Genomic DNA, 23,515 nt, shown 5'->3' with positions numbered 1-23,515 from the left:
CCACAGATTTTCTATGGGATTAAGGTCTGGAGACTGGCTAGACCACTCCAGGACCTTAATGTGCTTCTTCTTGAGCCACTCCTTTGTTGCCTTGGCCGTGTGTTTTGGGTCATTGTCATGCTGGAATACCCATCCACGACCCATTTTCAATGCCCTGGCTGAGGGAAGGAGTTTCTCACCCAAGATTTGAAGTTGTCCTGTCCCCTTAGCAGAAAAACACCCCCAAAGCATAATGTTTCCACCTCCATGTTTGACGGTGGGGTTGGTGTTCTTGGGGTCATAGGCAGCATTCCTCCTCCTCCAAACACGGCGAGTTGAGTTGATGCCAAAGAGCTTGATTTTGGTCTCATCTGACCACAACACATTCACCCAGTTCTCCTCTGAATCATTCAGATGTTCATTGGCAAACTTCAGACGGCCCTGTATATGTGCTTTCTTGAGCAGGGGGACCTTGCGGGCGCTGCAGGATTTCAGTCCTTCACGGCGTAGTGTGTTACCTATTGTTTTCTTGGTGACTATGGTCCCAGCTGCCTTGAGATCATTGACAAGATCCTCCCGTGTAGTTCTGGGCTGATTCCTCACCATTCTCATGGTCATTGCAACTCCACGAGGTGAGATCTTGCATGGAGCCCCAGGTCGAGGGAGATTGACAGGTCTTTTGTGTTTCTTCCATTTGCGAATAATCGCACCAACTGTTGTCACCTTCTCACCAAGCTTCTTGGCGATGGTCTTGTAGCCCATTCCAACCTTGTGTAGGTCTACAATCTTGTCCCTGACATCCTTAGAGAGCTCTTTGGTCTTGGCCATGGTGGAGAGTTTGGAATCTGATTAATTGATTGCTTCTGTGGACAGGTGTCTTTTATACAGGTAACAAGCTGAGATTAAGAGCACTCCCTTTAAGAGTGTGCTCCTAATCTCAGCTCGTTACCTGTATAAAAGACACCTGGGAGCCAGAAATCTTTCTGATTGAGAGGGGGTCAAATACTTATTTCCCTCATTAAAATGCAAATCAATGTATAACATTTTTGACATGCGTTTTTCTGGATTCTTTTGTTGTTATTCTGTCTCTCACTGTTCAAATAAACCTACCATTAAAATGATAGACTAATCATTTCTTTGTCAGTGGGCAAACGTACAAAATCAGCAGGGGATCAAATACTTTTTTCCCTCACTGTATGCATATTCCACAGTTCAAATCAAGCCAAATAAGAACACTGTCATGACTATCATGATGCCATTTTACTGCTTGTCATACCATTAAAAACAGACTGCATTGAAACTGGTGACATGCAGCCCATAATCTGAGAGAATTCATTTATCATACAGACCCCTTAGATATTAAAGTGACATTTCACTCCAAAATCAAAGTTCCTCCGATGTTTTCAGGCCTAAAAAGTCTATTAACAAGATCAGTCCATGGCCCACACCATATGTAGCGTAGATGCAGCTATATGGATGAGGTCTGAAAACTTTGATTTTGGAGTGAACTATGTACCTGTGACTACAAATTAGATATATTTATTTTATTTGACATGTGCCTTTATTCTGTCTCCTCCTCTATGGCCGTAACAAAGATGATTGTCTAAGATGTGTTTGTTGTGTGTTTACCTATTGTTTTCTGGGATTACTGGGTGAATATGACATTTCTTTCTTTTGACAGGAGTTTCTATGGTGCTTCTGTAATGACAGAAGTGTGAGGTCGTGGTGGGAGATAACTGTTTACTTACATTTAACTACATTGTGATTGTGGTAAATACGCTGTTGGTTAGTTATACTGTAGGCCTCTATGGTTCTGGCTTGAACAAACCAAGTGAAGGTTAGCCTTGTCTGTACAGTACCTTTATGTTGTTGGACATTTAGACTTACCAATTTGTGTACCTTTATGCTTTGTTTGACTGATATGAATATACAGTACCTTCAGAAAGTATTAATACCATTTGACTTATTTCACATTTTGTTGTGTTACAGCCTGAATTCAAAATGTATTAAATCAATTGTTTCTCTCTCACTCATCTACACACAACTCCCCATAATCACAAAGTGAAAACAGGTTTTCAGAAAGTTTAGCCAATGTATTGAAAATTAAATACTGAAACATCTACATTTAAATAAGTAGTCACACCCCTTTGCTATGACACTCCAAATTGAGCTCAGGTGCATCCAATTTCCTTTGATCATCCTTGCGATGTCACTACACCTTGATTGGAGTCCACTTGTGGCCAATTCAATTGTTTGGACATGATTTAGAAAGAAACACACCTGTCTGTATAAGGTCCCACAGTTGACAGTGCATGTCAGAGCAGAAACTATACCATGAAGTCCAAGGAACTGTCCGTAGAGCTCCGAGACAGAATTGTGATGAGGATATAAAACTATTTCTAGAGTGTTGAAAGTTTCCACGAGCACATCATTGGGAAATTGAAAAAATATGTACCCAGACTCTTCCAAGAGCTGGCCGTCCGACCAAACTGAGCAACTGTGCAAGAAGGACCCTGGTCAGGGAGGTGATCAAGAACCCAATGACCATTCTGACAGAACTACAGAGTTCCTTGGCTGAGATGGGAGAACCTGCCAGAGGGACAATAGTCTCTACAGCACTTCACCAATCTGGGTTTTATGGGAGAGTGGCCAGACGGAAGCCACTCCTGATAAAAAGGCACATGACAGCACACTTGGAGTTTGCAAAAAGTCATGTGAAAGACTCAGAGCATAATGCAAAAGATTCTGTGGTCTCATGAGACAAAAATTTAACTCTTTGGCCTGAATGCAAAGCGCTTTGTCTGGAGATAACCAGGCACAGCTCATCACCCGTCTAACACCATCCATTTCATGAAGCATGGTGGTGGCAGCATCATGCTATGGGGATGCTTTTCAGTGGCAGGGACTGGGAAACTGGTAAAGATAGAGGGAACAACGAATTGTGCCAAATACAGGCAAATCCTTTATGAGAACCTGCTTCAGAGTGCAAACGACCTTAGACTGGGGCAAAGTTTTACATTCCAACAGGACAATGACCTCAAGCATACAGCCAAAGCAATGCTGGAATGGCTTCAGAACAATAATGTGAAAGTCCTTGAGTGGCCCAGCCAAAGCCCAGACTTGTATATGTGGAAAGACTTGAAGATTGCTATTCACCACTGCACCCCATTTAACTTAACAGGGCTTGAGAAAATCTGCAAGGAAGAATGGGAGAAAATCCCCAAATCCAGATGTGCAAAGCTGATACAGACCTACCCAAGACGACTCAAAGTTGTAATCGCTGCCAAAGGTGCTTCTATAAAGTATTGACTCAGGGGTGTGAATACTTATGTACGTGAGATATTTCTGTACTACTGTTCATTTTCAATACATTTGCTAAAATGTCTAAACATGTTTTCCCTTTGTCATTATGGGGTATTGTGTGTACAGTCGTGGTCAAAAGTTTTGAGAATGACACAAATATTAATTTTCACAAAGTCTGCTGCCTCAGTTTTTATGATGGCAATTTGCATATACTCCAGAATGTTATGAAGAGTGATCAGATGAATTGCAATTAATTGCAAAGTCCCTCTTTGCCATGAAAATGAACTTAATCCCCAAAAAACATTTCCACTGCATTTCAGCCCTGCCACAAAAGGACCAGCTGACATCATGTCAGTGATTCTCTCGTTAATACAGGTGAGAGTGTTGACGAGGACAAAGCTGGAGATCACTCTGTCATGTTGAATGAGTTATAATAGCAGACTGGAAGCTTTAAAAGGAGGCTGGTGCTTGAAATCATTGTTCTTCCTCTGTTAACCATGGTTACCTGCAAGGAAACACGTGCCGTCATCATTGCTTTGCACAAAAAGGGCTTCACAGGCAAGGATATTGCTGCTAGTAAGATTGCACCTAAATTAACAATTTATCGGATCATCAAGAACTTCAAGGAGAGAGGTTCAATTGTTGTGAAGAAGGCTTCAGGGCGCCCAAAAAAGTCCAGCAAGCGCCAGGACCGTCTCCTAAAGTTGATTCAGCTGCGGGATCATGGCACCACCAGTGCAGAGCTTGCTCAGGAATGGCAGCAGGCAGGTGTGAGTGCATCTGCACGCACAGTGAGGCGAAGACTTTTGGAGGATGGCCTCGTGTCAAGAAGGGCAGTGAGGAAGCCACTTCTCTCCAGGAAAAACATCAGGGACAGACTGATATTCTGCAAAAGGTACAGGGATTGGACTGCTGAGGACTGGGGTAAAGTCATTTTCTCTGATGAATCCCCTTTCCGATTGTTTGGGGCATCCGGAAAAAAGCTTGTCCGGAGAAGACAAGGTGAGCGCTACCATCAGTCCTGAGTCATGCCAACAGTAAAGCATCCTGAGACCATTCATGTGTGGGGTTGCTTCTCAGCCAAGGGAGTGGGCTCACTCACAATTTTGCCTAAGAACACAGCCATGAATAAAGAATAGTACCAACACATCCTCCGAGAGCAACTTCTCCCAACCATCCAAGAACAGTTTGGTGACGAACAATGCCTTTTCCAGCATGATGGAGCACCTTTCCATAAGGCAAAAGTGATAACTAAGTGGCTCGGGGAACAAAACATCGACATTTTGGGTCCATGGCCAGGAAACTCCCCAGACCTTAATCCCATTGAGAACTTGTGGTCAACCCTCAAGAAGCAGGTGGACAAATAAAAACCCACAAATTCTGACAAACTCTAAGCATTGATTATGCAAGAATGGGCTGCCATCAGTCAGGATGTGGCCCAGAAGTTAATTGACAGCATGCCAGGGCGGATTGCAGAGGTCTTGAAAAAGAAGGGTCAACACTGCAAATATTGACTCTTTGCACAAACTTAATGTAATTGTCAATAAAAGCCTTTGACACTTATGGAATGCTTGTAATTATACTTCAGTATACCATAGTAACATCTGACAAAAATATCTAAAAACACTGAAGCAGCAAACTTTGTGTCATTCTCAAAACTTTTGACCACGACTGTAGATGGATGAGATTTTTAAAAATGTATTTAATCAATTTTGAATTCAGGCTGTAACACAACAAAATGTGGAATAAGTCAAGGGGTATGAATACTTTCTGAAGGCACTGTATGTTTGTCAACGTGTTCTAGAGTTAAAGTTAATTTTTTGCCCTAATTTTGGAGCCGCGAAACTTCATCCACCAGTTTTGAAATGTGTGTGTGTGTGTATGCATGTATGTTGGTGTGTGTGTATGCATGTATGTTGGTGTGGGTGTATGCATGTATGTTGGTGTGTGTGTATGCCCATGTGTTTATTGGTATGTGTACCTGTTTTGCCTCCTCCCCCAGGCTATCCCACATGGAGGCCACTATCTTGGACACGTCCCCGAAGGTGGCGTTGGGGTTGGAGCCCTTAATGGCAGCCTGGGTGTCCCTGAAGAAGAGGGCGTAGGCCGACACAGGCTTGTTCGGCTCGTTGGGGTCCTTTTTCTTCTTCTTCTTCTGCGGTTTGGGCTTGGGCTTCGTCATCTCCGACGATGGCCGCTTCTCGCCCGTGATCTGGAAGAAGATCAAAGAACGACAACAGGATTCTACTTTATTAATTTGTCACTCATGTCATTCTAGCATTGTTTGGAGACTGAACTTTGTAGTTACTCACAATAAGACAACCGCTCACTCAAACAGAATGTATTACACATATAAGAAATGCAGTAAACTTCAACTGTTCCCTTTCAATAGTAATGGTAGGCTATCAGACTAGGTATGATGCCACTTGTTTCCGCCATTTTATACATACACTTCTTCACTACATGAGAAGATCAATAGCACACTGTGACTAGATGCTTTCCAGTCCTCTACTTCACGTCCCAGTGCACAGCACCTTAGATTGGTAAAGTTTCACTGCCTCTCATAGACCAATGGACATGGTCAGTGTGCCAACTCATCCATGTCGATGCCCACCAGACAGCTAAAACAAGCCTGAATCCCCACCATCAAGAGATATGAGTTGCCAGTCAAGTGTAAGAATAGCATGACTTACTAGGGTAAAAGACAATAATGTTTATGAACGTTTGCAGCGAAAAACTAAATAAAACTCAGGTTGACTTGAATGAAAGTGTGCATTTTTGCAATGAGCGTTTTCGTCATAATGACAGCTTGATTTAATCAATTTAGAATTCTCAGAAACATTCAATGTAACCATTTAAACCTGTTAACATCAAACACACAACTTTGGGGCCTCCCGAGTGGCGCAGCGGTCTAAGGCAGTGCAACGCATCCCGGGCTGTGTCGCAGGGATGTCCTTGTCCCATCGCGCTCTAGCAACTCCTGTGGCGGGCCGGGCGCATGCAAGCTGACACGGTCGCCAGTTGTATGGTGTTTCCTCCGATACATTGGTGCGGCTGGCTACCGGGTTAAGCGAGCAGTGTGTCAAAAAGCAGGGACGTGTTTCGGAGGACGCATGGCTCTCGACCTTCGCCTCTCCCGAGTCCGTACGGGAGTTTCAGCGATGGGACAAGACTGTAACTACCAATTGGATATCACGAAAAAGGGGTCAAAAGTACTAAATAAATAAATAAAAACACAAATACATGTATATGTTCAAATACATGTATTTACAGTATGATACTATTAATACTCTCTTGTTTTTAATTGTACTCCATGAACAGAAACTGAGTCGAAATCATATCTGTCTAGTCTTATCTAACCCTGTGTAATATACCATGATCTATTCCGATTGAAGCTTGTTTGTCAGCAATACATCGTTTACATTGTCAAAAATTATTTATCACAACACAAATGCAACATTTCTTCCAGGACTAGGTAAAACTGTACATTCCCCACAGAGTTTCATTAAGATAATAGATTCCAACTTTTGTGCAATGGAGCAAAAAGTATTCAAAATCACATCAGTTTGTCCTAGCTTTGATGTGGATGTTGAATAAATTGGAGGGAGGCAAATGGAATTACATACTGATAGGGGAGAGATAGTAATCGTTTTTTTATTCATACATGGACAGTCATGCACAGCGGGGAGCTTGTATGGTGGAGAAAATATTGTTTTTCCAGAAAATGTGCTGTTTTAACCGTGTGCTTGTGTACAGATGCTGATAAATATGCAACATTCAATTATACATTCATGTTCCTCTTTTCTAATCCCCCAGGTAAATGAAAAACAAACCCAGTGAGAGCCCTGATTGGTGAGTAATTTCTATATGCTTTGTTGTATGGATTTACATAAATTAAATTAATGCCACTTAATGAGTATGTATTCCTGTTTCCTTGTTTCAAATGAAAGAGCTGTGCTTTTCCAGTAGAGGGATTGAGTCACATGTATACTCCCTCAAGCTTTCCTGTCCTTTTCAACATGTTTACCCCACAGTGGTGAAACACATCTATTGATAGGTGTGTAGAGCTCCAGAAGACAGTGATATACAGTACAGAAGTTCTGTCTACGACATCTTATAGAGACGTCTTATATACACGAAAACATCCAAATGCATTACTGTTGCCATTGTTGCAATATAATTAATTGAACAAACTTCTGTAAATTAGGGCCTATCTAACAACAATAATACATGACATGTAAACGTACATAAAGCAGTAGAATCCACAAGGGAATCTTACATTTGTTCCACAATTCTTTGAAGGAAAACAACATAACTGTAAATGTTGTAAGAAGTTGCTTCTTCGTTTCCTTTCTTCCTTTCTTGACGTGACAATTAACAATGTGCAAATGCAATTAAGGAGATGACATGGTGATAATGGATCAGACAGCAAGCAACAAAGTGAAAATAAAAAGCTGCATTGCTTTAAAGCTGCAATATGTACAGTTGAAGTCAGAAGTTTACATACAATTGCTCCCAAGGATGAACCAGACTTGTGGATGTCTACAATTTTTTTTCTGAGGTCTTGGCTGATTTCTTTTGATTTTCCCATGATGCCAAGCAAAGAGGCACTGAGTGTGAAGGTAGGCCCTGAAATACATCCACAGGTACACCTCCAATTGACTCAAATGATGTCAATTAGCCTATCAGAAGTTTCTAAAGCCATGACATTTTTCTAGACTTTTCCAAGCTGTTTAAAGGCACAGTCAACTTAGTGTATGTAAACTTCTGACCCACTGGAATTGTGATACAGTGAATTATAAGTTAAATAATCTGACTGTAAACAATTGTTGGAAAAATTACTTGTGTCATGCACAAAGTAGATGTCCTAACCGACTTGCCAAAACTATAGTTTGTTAACAAAAAATGTGTAGAGTGGTTGAAAAACGAGTTTTAATGACTCCAACCTAAGTGTATGTACAATTCCGACTTCAACTGTACAATATTTGCTTGTTTTGTCACATAAACTGAAATTAGGCTAACTATTATAATTTTAGCAACCAGGAAATAGCAGAGCAATTTCTGAATAGTGCATCTTTAAGTTTGAACTAGGATTCGAAGCCAATCTAAAAAATATATCAGATGGTCTCTTATTGGCATGTGTTCTAAGAAGGCAAACAAACAAATGAAACGCCTATGAGATTGGAGATGTGTATGCTCGCATAGAGACACCACTGCTCTTAAAACCTCACAGAGTAGCTTGTTGCATAATTGTCATACATTCACTGTCATTCTGCCATACATACACACATTACACAACGCGACCGCAAGTTGGTTAAAAAGTAAAATGTTCATTCCATCTGGCAACACCCAACACGACCAACCCCAACACCCTGACTTTCCCTAGGTTCAGCGAAATCAAAGAAGCATTGCCACATCAGTACCTTATGGTGGGAATCGATCTCCTCTTCCTGTGTAGAGCTCGAGGGAGAGGGTGTGGCTGATTTACTTCCGGGAGGTGAGGGAGAACCATGGGTAAGTGCACTTCGGCCAACCTGAGAGTTCAGTTGGGACATTGTGCTCATTGGGTGGTGAGACAGTATCCTAGGTGACCTGTTTATCAGATGGGGGTTGTGACGGCTGAGGTCATAATGTGAGCCGTCGTGGCGAGTCATCTCCTGGATCTGGGTGAGAGAAGAAGACCAGCTTTACTACTTTAACTTTACCAATTGTACATTCCCAATTTGCCAAAAAATGAGGGTAAATGGTCGATAGGATGTCAAAGAAAGTAAGTGTGCCCTTCCGGGTTCACTGGTCCCACTGTTCTACTTAGGACTGGTTGGAAGCAAACGTATCTTGATTTTCCCACTCTCCTCAGTCACGACTGAAATACACGCCATGCGTTCCTCAATAAACTGCACATTTTAATCTTGATTGCGCTTTGAGGCACAATTTGATGTGTTGAATATCAATTGCAGTCCTGCGGTGCAAATGACCTTGAACAACATATAATTCATCACACCAACATTATTCAAAGACTGTATCTGTCCCTTTATCGTACTTGTGAATTCATAAAACTTTGTATTTTTATGAAGATCTGTACTGCCACCCGTGGACTTGTGTCAACACCCTCTGATGTCCCTGCCTGGAATTTACAATCCAAACCAACTGAATTTGTCACAAAACCACTTGACTTTCAAAGCGAGGTGGGAGATGTCTTGCCGCTGTAGAACATCATTAGGGCAAAGTTTACACGATTTTCCACTAAGTACCAGGATGGTTCAGAGCGTAAGCTATGCTTATGGAATAATAGCCTATAGACTAAAATGACTGTGGTTGGTCATTCAACGAGAATAAAAGCTGTGGGACAACATTGTTGGAAGTTGACCCATTAAAGGAGGATATACACTTTCAACTGATTAAAGAGACAGTTCTCATAACCCCTTATTAAAGTATCACTCTTAGTAGTCTAACTGATCTTCTCAAATAACAACATCAAAAGCATTTTTTCAAAATCTATCAGGACATAGACGAGCCAAAGCAGGCCTTTATGCAAGCACAACTGGGGAATGTTTGGCAATTTACAGATCAGAAAGTGATGAACTAGCATTTATTAGCTCTGTTAAACATTCATGAGTTAAATAATACATTACACATTAGTGCTGTGCTAAAAAGATCAAATTGCAGGGGCCCTAGCATATGAGATCTTGATAAACAGTAGAGTCTCTGAGACGAAAGCTCTGCAACTTTGTAATCATAATTGGCCCCAGTAGGTTGCTAAGAATAAAATGTACTGGTAATGTAATGTTGTAGAGAACTCTGGGCTGCTTTGAAAGACCCAATAATATTTACAGGACATGAGATTTTTTTTAAATGTCTCGGCAGCCTGAACAAAGGCATTTCCTTTGCATTTCAAATAACCATGCTCTAACCTCCTGCACCCAAAACAGAACCTTCCAACCTCAAATCATAATTTAAAACACCATCACTCCACTTCTCAAACATGGTGAAATAGCTTTACCAAAAAAATAAAAAATAAAAAATGAAATCCATTAATTTTCCATTTTCGGTGGAGCTGCTCTTTAAGGGTCTCCACAAACCAAGAAGCATTGAAAAACCAATTAATCAAACATGAATGGCCTATCATGGTTACAGCAGACCTATTTCCATAGCAACAGCCTCTGGGTGAAATCGTCACCCTTTTAATCTGAGCGAACTATGTTTCATATAAAAATAAATAAAAGGGGACAAGCAATGCAGAAGAGTAGCAGTGTGACAAGGTAGAGGGGTTCTCAGTAGTTCCAATTGGGATCTATCTGTTTTTATAGAACAATGGAGGAGTTCTTGGGACAAAAGGAATTACCCATCTAATCCCTATTGTTAGAGGAGGAAGGGGGAGAGGCCTATAGCGGACTACTATCAATCATGTTCTTTTCTCTTTCAACCGAAACGTGAATAATTCATGATATTTGTTTAGAATCCAGTATAGATACATTCTGCCACTATTCATATTCTAAATCATGCTTCATAGCATTAGCTTCAATTGTAGTTCCTTTTTCATTAAAGCTGAGTGCTCAAATGTAAGATATGGGGCATAAAATCCAGATAGCAATATTAAAATATATACATAATACAACCTTATAAACGAATCCCCTGTTTTGATTAGTTGATCAATCACATGGAAAGCAAGACATGTCAGGAGGTTCGTACTGTGTATATATTCTACATATATACACTTAAAATTGCTCATTACCAAAAAATAATCTCTTCTCTACATATATTGCAAATAAATGGTTTTCACCTTCTGAGAAATTAGTTAAATGAATGTACCAAGGTTAATTGAGTATACCTTGCACTGCGTTCGGATATAATGTGTTACAACATTACCTATTCAACATTACCTATGTACCTATTCAATTGTGCAATCTCAACCCACACCAACACAAGAAAATATCAATTATGGGAGCAAAGGTATACTGACAAATAAACTGCAGAAGCATTGTGCCCATTGAAGCTGAAGGTTTCATTTATTGGTAGGATAGAAATATACCATATAGTTTCTAAATTCAAAGACATGAAGGTAGAGTGCATGACGCCTCTGGTAACTAGTATTACTTCTACTACAAAAATGTATATTTCAAGCAATTAATACATGAATACAAAACACTCAAACCATAATGTAAAACCCTCTATACACTACATGTAGAAACCCTATTCATGCAAATCATCACGATTCCAAGTCACATAAACACACTCCCAACAGTTTTCGAACCAAATCGTTACCCTAAAGGGGCTTTTATTATGTTTTGGAGTGCTTTCTGTTCGCCCTTTCACCTCGAGAGAGAATCAGAGAGAGCGAGAAGGTGTCATGTTGCACCATCAGTCACCCTAAGCTAAATAAAGCAGGTGGGTGACGGCTGTACAAACATTATGAAAGAATCTCACAAAGGTTGCCGGTTGCCATAGGTACTGTATGCTAATTCGCAAACGGTATCATCTCTGGACGTGGGGGGAAGTGCTGTCTGGGTAACAGGCTTTATTTGGCCATTACTTTCTGGCTCGATCCCTCCCAGAACAGACAGACAGACAACATGTTATTTATTCTAATAGGGTAATGATGATGCAACTGGCGATGATGTAATAAATTAAGTTGTAATTCGGCTGATTTTAGCGATCTCCATTGTCGAAGGGTGGACTTTCGGAGAATATTGCTTTATTGTTTGACGCGTGTGGGTATAGAAGTCACACATTAACACATGTAGCGGACATGAGTCGGTTATGGTCACGTGATGCGGTAGCCCCACCTACAAACTTCAAAACCAGTGTCTGCCCTTGGACCAAGAGTGAATTTACTCTTGGTGTAATGGTCTAAGATGCTGGTTGCTCCCATCGTGGGAGACCCGGGTTCATATCCCGTGTGTTACTTTTTCGCCCTACGTGGTGCGGTCTCTCATGGGGGAGGAGGTCAAAGGGGGGTGAATGTAGCGGACATGAACCGGTCATGTGATGAGGTAGCCCCGCCTACGAACTTTAAAACAAGTATCTGCCCTCGGACCTAGAAGAAATCTCCTCTTGGTCTGATGGTCTAAGACATTGGTTGCTTCCAGGGGGAGACCTGGGTTCATACTCGGCTTGACACACACACAATTGGCTGGGTGACAGTTTGATATTGCAATTTCAACGTCCAGAATGACCGCCCAGCCGACCCTAACGGTGATGCAAAGGCAGGATGAAACTTTGGAGCAAATCTGTTCCCCTCTCACCGCTGTAGTTTTGTTTGTATTCACATCTTGTACATCATAGTCAAATAACAAAGGTCTTCCAATTATGCGCAACACATTGTGTGCAAGCTGGAATATCAGAACGCTATTGTTCTTCTGATCGTCTGACCTTACCTTTCAAATGGTTTCATCGCAGCTCAGATTGCCTGCACCATTTGATTTAGCTAAGGGGATTAAACCAGCAACTGCAATGCCACAGTGAAGGGGACTAGAAAGCTAGAGTTTCACAGAGAAAGATAGCTAGACAGTATGGAGTGGATACTTCTAACATTTGTCCTAAGAATGATTTCATATCGTTCAACTCAACTTCATATCACTTCATATCTGTAGTTTTATTTAGGACCCAATGACTAGAGAGCTACACACTATGGAGCGAATACTTCTTGTTTTGTACTTTCATATCATGATTTCATATCATAATTTCATATCAATATAATGTTACCACTTCCAATCAACTGCTTCATTTAGGTCCCAATGCATTGCAAGGTTTCATGGCTCTAGCTCCGTAATAGAACAACATTGACCTGACCATCACTATGCATGGGCTATTTGCTTGCTGTAGTATTGTATTTGAATGGTAGTACAATTGTAGTATGCATCACCATACATAGCATTGTCATGTCGATTGAAAACAGTAGGAACCAAGTAGAAGATGGTTTCAATGGCTCACTTTGGCTGAAGAGAGTATTTTCATACAATGTACATACGCAGTGTGACAGCGTTTGTTTGCCGTACTTTTGAGCCAAAGCCTTTGTGATAGAATACAAACAATGATTTAGCATCAAAATGGCTGAACATCGACATCATTGCTGTAACAAGGGGATAGATAAAACAAGGGCACAATTGGACAAATATTGGGATGTAATTGCATATTATAATTTCCCTTAGAAATATTTATCAATCAGCCTCAAAAAGGGATGTAATTAATAAAATCAATATTCTATTATAATTAGCATAATCTACTATCAGGTTTCGTGTCTACCTCCATTTTCTCTGAGGACCAAGCAATCAAGAATCTAGATGTAATATACTATTCAAAATGGGTGTCAAGAAGTTTTCAGGTCAATGCATCAACAAAACAATGTTTGCTTTGTAAAACAAAAAAAGTCTTCACGCATTCAAATCAAACAAGCTTTACCGCCGCCCACCGCCCCACTCAGCTTTTGATTGAATAGCACCCGTACTTTACTGCCTGCTTAGCTCTCCCATCCCTGGCAGTGTTGGGAGAAACCCAGGCTTACTAAGCCTTCCTCCTTCAACCACCCAATTCACACCTTCCCTGATTGGAGCCATCTTGTTTGAGAGTGATGGCTCACTCACACAGGTTCACAGTTGCTATTGTAAAATCTCTGAGCGTTTAATTGAAACAAATGACTACAATAATCTAACATTATCCTTGCAGGCGCCCAGCCGTGACAGCTTTAACTAGGGCTGCCTTCGAGACTGATCCTTCAAAAGCAACGGTAAACACACCTTAGGTAATAGGGAAGCCAACCAGCCAGCTAGCTACCGGGCCCTCAAACTACCTACCACCTGCCCCTCATGTTCCATTGGGAGACCCAGGTTCTAATCCCGGCAGTTACAAAAGCACACAGGTGAAATGTATATCAGATGTGAAATGTTGGGAAACCATGTGTCTGATTCATGTGAAAAATCCATGTAAAACTGTCTGTTTATCCCACGTCACATTTATTCACATGTTGAAAATGTATTTGAAACGGCACACGTGCCCGAAAACCACGTGACTGAAAAAAAAAACTAAAAAAAAATAAAAATGACGTGAAATTCACACGTGTCCGAAAACCACGTGTTCTTTTCACATGTGATTTTTTCATTCGGTTTTCAAGGGAGGGATGCAAAGTAATAAAGGTATGATAGGCAGAAGATGCCTTGGATGCTGCTCACAATGGAAAAGACAGGATTGGCTTGTGATAATGAAAGTAATGAACGTTTTCCAGGTATTGGATACAGGGTATATTTAGGACATGAAACGGATCATTCCCAAGGTAGGTTATCATCATTCTAGACAGCGAGGAAAATTCTGTTTGAAAGGAACTAGGGTAGCTCTTTGTCAATGAATTCCTCCATTCACAATTGGCTGTACATACTGTATATAATTCACCCCATTACATGGCCTAGGTCACTTGTATTTACTAAGCAACAACCAAACAAACAACTTCCGATCACTCCAACTTCATCCTAATCAAAGATGACAACAAAAAACTAAATATACAAATCTCTTGAACATACTGTACTGCCTTCACTTCCTTTGGCTGAGAAACGGCAAACGCTCCTCAAATGAGCAGCATCAGAAAGTAATTACATGTAGCTGTAATGTCTCACGGTGACGTTGAAAAGAAAGCACAGCTATGCGAAATTCAGTTCCAATGTGTCCACACATTCCAACTGTCCCTTTTTTCATTCTGTCAATGTACATGCCAGAGTGCCAAGGTTCTAGAGAGATTTTAAAGATCATGTGGATGTTTTTCTGTCAGGAGCTTTACAGTGTACACTAACCTGGCACTCAATATGGAGGCATGAAATTAGCCTTGAGTTGAGCAAGTAAGTTTCTCTCATCAGCACAGATTTAAACACACCTGAGCCATACAATAGTAGGACTGTAAGCCACTAAGTCTCTCTTTGAAGATATGCTGAGACAGAGTCACTAATAAGGCAATGATGGGTGCAAGCACATTTCCAAAGCTTGGCTGCACTACAACAGCAATATGCCAGTGCCATTGAATAGAACAGGAACAAATTGGAGTGCTTCGGGTACCATAAAAAAGAGGGTTGATATCCTATCACATATAACTGAATAGTGACTACTAACCACCAAAATGGAGACTTGAAAATTGTGATTTGCAGATGTGAAATGTCGTAGTGTCCCCTTCGGCGTTATCCTCCATGTAATGTCAGCGACCCCCTTTTCTCTCCCCCCCTTTTCTCTCTCTCTCAAAGCACCTCATCACACAACTGTCTCCCACCTTCACAAAGGGAGAGTATCTGAGCAAACGTCTCGTCTGACATGTTTGAGACGGTTGTGAGGAGCTGCGGGGACACATGATACCGACAGTAAGACAGAGCCTGCCTCCCAAAGGGCACCCTATTCCCTATGAAATGCACTAGTGCCATAGGGCTCTGGTCAAAAGTAGTCCACTATTTAGGGAATAGGGTGCCATTTGGGATGCAGCCTCTGAGCCTCTCTGCTTCTTCTAATGAGAGCACAGTCAAATATGTCTCCCACCCCCTTCCTCACCTCGCACTCACACACAGAGTATGCACGCGTACAGACACACACGCGCGCGCACACACACGCATACATACACACACCACACACACGCGTGGGCACGTAAAGTTCTCACACTGCGGGGGAGTCACGGCAACAATTAAGTTAACCAGTAGGTGATTTGCGAGTTTTAACTCCTCACACACACTGTCTTCACATGTTCTTGACAGGAGCCTTCTTCACCTATTGCAAATGTGGACCACCAAAGAGCCAGCTGCAGAAATACCATACAAATGAGTAGCTGACATACAGTCTGTCTGAATATGCTCATTTTACCGTAATGTACCGGCTCACTATTACAATTGCACATCCTACTAGTCAAAGTACTGTACACTAGAGAGGACAATAGTCCGTGGGGGAAGCTGCGATCATATGGGATCTTCTCCAAACGCCAACAGGGGCGAATATTCCTCCAAGTAGGATGTCGAAGACATGGCACCGAGCAATATGGACACGATTTCATGCGATGATAAGCTGCAGTAGGGGCCTGTCGCTAAATGTAATATGAAATATGAAATCCTTTATCTATGTAACTGCATCACAGGACTGGGTCCATCATCTGCTGCAGCTGAGTCTTGTTTGGTGTCCTCTTCGTCTGTGTCTCAAATGCCACCCTATTCCCTATTTAGTGCACTACTTTTGAGCAGGGCCCACAGTGCTCCAGTTCAAAAGTAGTGCACTACATAGGGAATATTTGGAATGTAATCATTGCAATTTTTTTGGCACAATGAGTCTTCAATGCCTCTGATATCGGCAACTCAAGTGATGAGCATAAACATGATGATATGTAAACACTATATCTAGCTGTACTAGTTTTTTATTTTTTTATTTCACTTCCACTCTGTTGCAATGACCTTCTCTGACCATGCTGATATGATACAGTGGAGTGAGTGGGCTGTAGGCACTCAGACAACAGACGGAGTGGTATACAATGAAGTCAACCAATGGAAATGTAATTGATATTAACCTATTAAAAGATGCACTATGCAGAAATCGCTCCGCCATTTCCTGGTTGCAAAAATTCTAATAGTTCGCCTAATTTCAGTTTGTACCATCTAAACCGCTGTGAAAAATATTTTCCAGAACCAAAAATATTGTATTTTCAGCTGTTTGAAGCTGGTGTACAAAACCGAAAGTAAAAGAGGCAAAAAACGGAACTTAAGAACGGGAAGCATAGAAATAGAACAGATCTACCCCTTCTTAATGAGAATGACAGATCTATAAGACAAGTTTCTATGTGAATTTCGTCGGGTCGCACAAAAAGTTACATATTGCAGCTTTAAATCAATGAATTGAAATCAACCTATTGAATCAACCTATTGAAAAATGTATGAACACCCTTAGGCCTATGTGTCTGAAATGCAATGGAGCTGGCCAATGTTAAAACCTAACACTATTTCCGAGGGTGTGCATGATTAAGAAAAGGAACTTCAATCCATACCTTATCCCTTGATTAGCTTAATCATAAGGCTAATTGACTTCATCAGAAAGAAGAAAAAGATGAGTTCTAGCCGTCTAGCAGCAATGAATTCAAAGTTCTCTTTTGAAATAATGAAATTGGAAATAACTTTATATTTCGCTCAAATATTTCTTCATAATATACAACTACAGTTTCATATCACATTGCAGGAGAAATAAGGCACTTTTTCCTGGAAGATGATAAAATAACGTTTTTTTCCTTATCGGTCATCTATTTTTCCAGCAGAATGCTATTACATGGCTGCTGGTGGTTGCTTAGCAACAGGAAATATTAATAGGACCTTTTATTAGCCGAGCTTTAACAGTGGAGTACTAAAATGAGGAAGTGGAAACATGAATGTGTTACATAAATCTTTAGAACTTTCAGGGTTTGCACGAGTCTCTGTTTGTCCAATGATTTATTACGCCGATGCTTCATTTATGGGAAAAGGGCCTGTGAAATACGAAAATGGAACATTAGCTTGAAGGACTATTTGAAAATAAATAATTGCAAAAGGTGAAAAGAAAGCTGTTTAAAAAGCAGGCCTTGCTCTCTCTCTCGCTCTCTTTCGCTCAGGTTTCACAGGGCTATCAAACAAAAATGTGTTTTGGAAGCATCGATCATCTATCTGAGCCTGGAATAGTTAATATAATATATAAGATACATTTTATATCATGCTTGTCGAACTGTGATAAAAACAAAAGAAATAGATCTATCATTTCCCTAGAGACACTATAATCCTTTTAACCAATCACTGACAATGAAGGTCTCTAGATAGAGAAATGGGTTTTATACCATTAACCCATAATGTATTCTATTTAAATGAAGAGGGTAGAATTTGTAGCAATCCAATGGCAGAATACCTATAGTAGCCTACTACTACTGCCCCTGGTAAACAACATTATAGAAGTTATTGATGAAAATCTCAAACATAATTAACTACATGACTGTCCTATGGACCTGGGAATCTTAACAGAAAGGTATCGTTGATATAAACGAATGCTAATGCGCTCATTAACTTGTTTTAAGAGTCTTAAGGCATATTTTTCTTCATGGATCAATTAATTGAAATTGATTGAATACAGTATGACTTCAATATGATTTAGATTGAGTAAGAAATCATCTTGGTTTGAAAAATGATACATTTGATCACACCTAATATAGCAAAATCAATGTATGGCAAGTAGTTATTATTTTAAGAAGCACATAATAAAGTCCAGCAATTTCCTTGACAAATGCATTATCCATTTGCTAATACCTCTTCCTCGCGCCTCCCCCACATTGGTGGGAAATGTAGTTAAGTTACTGAAAGCTTGCATTAGGAAGAACACATTAAGTTGCACCTCTAGTATCTTATCATTAATTCATTAGCCTTGTCTGTGACAAGTTAAGTTGACAGTGGATCATCTTTCATTCACGTACACTTAGGCGAACACCTGCCATAAGCACCAGAGACAGAAAACCCAACTAGCTTCCACCTTTAACATGACAATCGGGTCAAGATTAACACCATTCAATTAATCCTCAGAATAATAGTCAGGAGATTAAAGGATTGTGAATTCAATCTTACATTTGAAACGTTGGAACAAAATAAGGTGATATTAAACTGCAAGCTGAATATGAGCATCCTTGGCCTTAATATTGTTAATTAACTTCCATTACAATAGGGGTTAAGTAATTGGCTTCCCTCATTGTCCTTATGCATCCTGTAACAGGATACATGAGCATATTAGCATAGCTACATGCTTATAGCGCTAATACCTTGATATTAAAGCGATCGCTAATAACAAAATCCCTCTGTTGATCTATGCATTTATCAATTTGCTACATAATCAAATAGCTATTTAATATGAACACTTTGATGTTGATGATGATGATATCATAAATAAATGCAGGGCATGAATAAGATAGCCAGTCAAAGATGAATTATTCAAGTTGTAGTACTGTTTGTGTTTCGGATGAGGGCAATGAAAGATGTATACCCTATTTAACTTAGAAAGTGTTTCGAAACGGTAAAATTTTCAACAACAAGAGTTTTTCCTGGTCAGGTCACATGATCAGGAAATACTCAGGGCACTATCATATGCAGTATTTCTTGAAAATCCTGGTATCACAGACTAGTAGTAGGCCTAATAAACTGGAATACAACTAGCACTCTGGTCGTGAAGAGATAAAGGGGCACCTCCACAGCAAATGCACAAGCCAATGAAGACAGGACACAATAAACAAATGTGGGGCCTACTATTTAGTCCTAGTCCAGAAACCCTCTACCACCGGCCGATGGGTATCTCCCTAAGCATTATGGAAAAGATCAGTGCAACCTGAGCGTGGATATTAAATGTCTAATGTGTTTTGGAACTTGTGGAAGGTGCTATGACAGTTAACGCATTAACAGAGAGAGTGGAGTGCTTGCCAAGTGCATCCAAGCATCGGAGAAAAGGCTCTCTGAAAGATATCGGGTTAGTCCAGGAGGGGCTCAGGACCGCAACACAATAAGCATCAGCTAAGGCCGTTATTAATTGAAAATGGCTCTCAACGAAATGAGGAAATTACAGTCAATTACGTGTTTCAGGCCAAGGAGCTGAGGGGAGAGCAAGAACAGGATAGTACCTGTGTAGATGAGAGATAGTGTTTTATTTTCTCCCAGCACTTTGTATTTGTGGCTTGTCGATAAAGTGTGTTTGGGTAAGAGGCTGAAAAGAGTTTTTGAAAAGAAACACAAATCATAAGAAATTAGCTTGTTTCTAGAAAAGAGGTGTGGGTGTATAGGGTGATGTAAAGCTGTACGGTAGGCATGCATGCATGCACAGCTAGCATTAGCATTTAGCAGAGAGGGAGGTTTGTGAGTGTTCAGAAAGTAAGAAGCTATCAGCTTTAGCTAACAAGTGAATGTACTCACTCTTGTAAGTGTTTAGGTAACTATCATTAGCTTATTAGCATTTAGCTTACAATACCATTAGCCTTAAGCTAATCCATGCCAATTCACACCAGCACCATCCACTGGTCCTCCGCATTTAATGCCATATCGCAAAAGGCAGCTGGGCCTGAAACGGTTAACACTGGTGACAGCTTTGATAATACATATAACATATTAATATAATATAAGATAAGATAACATACTTAGCTATATGCAAAGTATTGTGCTACATACCCATGTTATGTTATACCTGTGAACTACTACTTTCATCTGGTCTTCTACTAGTTTACTGGATTTGGCATGGCTTGCTTTAAAACCCATACGCCTTTCAGTATTTACATAAGGACCACATACAGTTGAAGTCGGAAGTTTACATACACTTAGGTTGGAATCATTAAGACTCGTTTTTCAACCACTCCACAAATGTAGTGTTAACAAACTATAGTTTTGGCAAGTCGGTTAGGACAGCTACTTTGTGCATGAAACAAGTAATTTTTCCAACAATTGTTTACAGACAGATTATTTCACTTAGAATTCACTTTATCACAATTCCAGTGGGTCAGATGTTTACATACACTAAGTTGACTGTGCCTTTAAACAGCTTGGAAAATTCCAGAAAATGATGTCATGGCTTTAGAAGCTTCTGATAGGCTAATTGTTATAATTTGAGTCAATTGGAGGTGTACCTGTGGATGTATTTCAAGGCCTACCTTCAAACTCAGTGCCTCTTTGCTTGACATCATGGGAAAATCAAAAGAAATCAGCGAAGACCTCAAGTCTGGTTCATCCTTGGGAGCAATTTCCAAACGCCTGAAGGTACCACGTTAATCTGTACAAACAATAGTACGCAAGTATAAACAGCATGGGACCACGCAGCTGTCATACCGCTCAGGAAGGAGACGTGTTCTGTCTCCTAGAGATGAACATACTTTGGTGCGAAAAGTGCAAATCAATCCCAGAACAACAGCAAAGGACCTTGTGAAGATGCTGGAGGAAACAGGTACAAAAGTATTTATATCTACAGTAAAACGAGTCCTATATCGACATAATCTGAAAGGCTGCTCAGCAAGGAAGAAGCCACTGCTCCAAAACCGCCATAAAAAAGCCAGACTACGGTTTGCAACTGCACATGGGGACAAAGATCGTACTTTTTGGAAACAAAAATATAACAGTTTGGCCATAATGACCATCGTTATGTTTGGAGGAAAAAGGGGGTAGGCTTGCAAGCCGAAGAACACCATCACAACCGTGAAGCACGGGGGTGGCAGCATCATGCTGTGGGGGTGTTTGTTGCAGGAGGGATTGATGGCATCATGAGGAAGGAAGATTATGTGGATATATTGAAGCAAAATCTCAAGACATCAGTCAGGAAGTTAAAGCTTGGTCGCAAATGGGTCTTCCAAATGGACAATGACCCCAAGCATACTTCCAAAGTTGTGGCAAAATGGCTTAAGGACAACAAAGTCAAGGTATTGGAGTGGCCATCACAAAGCCCTGACCTCAATCCTGTAGAAAATGTGTGGGCAGAACTGAAAAAGCGTGTGCGAGCAAGGAGGCCAACAAACCTGACTCAGTTATACCAGTTCTGTCAGGAAGAATGGGCCAAAATTCACCCAATTTATTGTGGGAAGCTTGTGGAAGGCTACCCGAAACGTTTGACCCAAGTTAAACAATTGAAAGGCAATGCTACCAAATACTAATTGAGTGTATGTAAACTTCTGACCCACTGGGAATGTGATGAAAGAAATAAAAGCTGAAATAAATCATTCTCTCTACTATTATTCTGACATTTCACATTCTTAAAATAAACTGGTGATCCTAACTGACCTAAGACAGGGAATCTTTACTAGGATTAAATGTCAGGAATTGTGAAAAACTGAGTTTAAATGTATTTGGCTAAGGTGTATGTAAACTTCCGACTTCAACTCTATAAACCTATTTTCCTGAACTGCATCATCACTTAAAGAGCTAACACTGAAATCCTGAGAAAATAATGTGTTGAAAAATGTTTATAATTGTCCATTTAGAATTAGTGCTACTTTCCCTCTCCGCAATATCTTCTCTCTCTCTTTCTCTCTCTTTCGCTCTCCATCCAGCCCCATTGCACTCTTTTCATTGCCGAGCTCACGTCTTGAATCTGCCTGATGAAAACAGATCTCACTGCAGCGCCACAATAGAATGGCTGATGCAGGAAAGATGAAACCTAATGGATTTCTTTTTCAATGTGCTCAAGATTGAATATAAGGCCTGACCTCCATTTGTAGTAGATCCATTTCAGGAGCAAAGATATTGTTTAGGGAGAGGAAGAAGAGGAGGTCACAACAACACCTTGTGCCATCTTCCAACACAACGTGATACAAACATATATTGTATATGGCAATACATTCATTTATACACCAATACAAACATCAATATACACACCAAAATATACATCCTTAAAAAAAACATGAAAATGTGTGAACAAATCATAATTATAATTTGTTGGACACGTGTGAAGTTTCACATGCTAAGATTTAACGTGTTTTTCCCTCATGTGAAAAATAATTCCCCTCATGTTTATTTTCACCACTTCCAGCTACATCCAGGGACCTACCAGGACCAACCCTGCTTAGCTTCGGAATGAATGTGTCAAAATGTGACACTGGAAAAAAGGCAGAGAAAGCAAAGGCCAGGGTAACATAACCAAAGATAGGGAAAATTGCAGGAAAGAGGGAGGTGTTTTATTTAATAGCGTTAATAGCTCTCGCATTTCTTTATTTTTTCCTTGCAATATTTTGTTTTGCTCTCAATATTTTTAGGTTAGTAACTCACTCACTAGAGGATTGCGCCATATAATAACACTATTACTCTATTAAAAGTGTTTAAAGCGGCAATACTTAATTAAAACATTAAGAAAAGTGTTCTCCACCCCGCCACCGTTTCGGTAAAGAGGGATGGGGCTGGAGAAATGCAACAACTCTCAAATCAATACACTACTCTATGGATGCAAGGACTGACCATCCATGATATAAAAATTATAGTGTTAACTATGTTTTTAGGCTATATGTAAGTTTTCTTACATGTGATTTTCACTATTTCGTGTAATTGCAAGTTCACATGTGAACGTTTTTCACATTTGAAACTGCAAATTAGATTTTTACATGTGATTGTTTTTCACGTGTGAACTTGAAATGGCACATGTTAAAGTGAGATTTTCACGAGGAGTTGTTTTACATGTGAAACAGCAAATGTGATTTTCACGTGAATGTTTTTCACATGCAAAAATGCAATTCCACATTTTTAAATTTCTATCCGAAACTATCCGATTCTCA

General features: G+C 40.3%; 1 protein-coding gene across 4 annotated transcripts in view; it reads right to left on the bottom strand.

Moving 5' to 3' along the window:
* The window catches only part of LOC121575570 (thymocyte selection-associated high mobility group box protein TOX-like), a 160,928-nt gene that overhangs the window by 15,310 nt on the left and 122,103 nt on the right, over positions 1-23,515 (bottom strand). The window contains exons 5-6 of one of the 4 annotated variants that reach the window (XM_045223084.1): positions 8,706-8,945; positions 5,264-5,506 (exon numbers count right to left, since the gene is read on the bottom strand). In XM_045223084.1, coding sequence (XP_045079019.1) covers positions 5,264-5,506; positions 8,706-8,945 — 483 coding nt within the window. The remainder of the gene's footprint in view (positions 1-5,263; positions 5,507-8,705; positions 8,946-23,515) is intronic. The other 3 variants (XM_041888747.2, XM_045223085.1, XM_045223086.1) reach the window with 3 other exon arrangements.

Source organism: Coregonus clupeaformis, chromosome 10 (assembly GCF_020615455.1).
Source record: "Coregonus clupeaformis isolate EN_2021a chromosome 10, ASM2061545v1, whole genome shotgun sequence".
NCBI classification, from domain to species: domain Eukaryota; kingdom Metazoa; phylum Chordata; class Actinopteri; order Salmoniformes; family Salmonidae; genus Coregonus; species Coregonus clupeaformis.
Note: the sequence above shows the minus strand (reverse complement) of the source record. Positions and strands in the feature narration are given on the sequence as shown.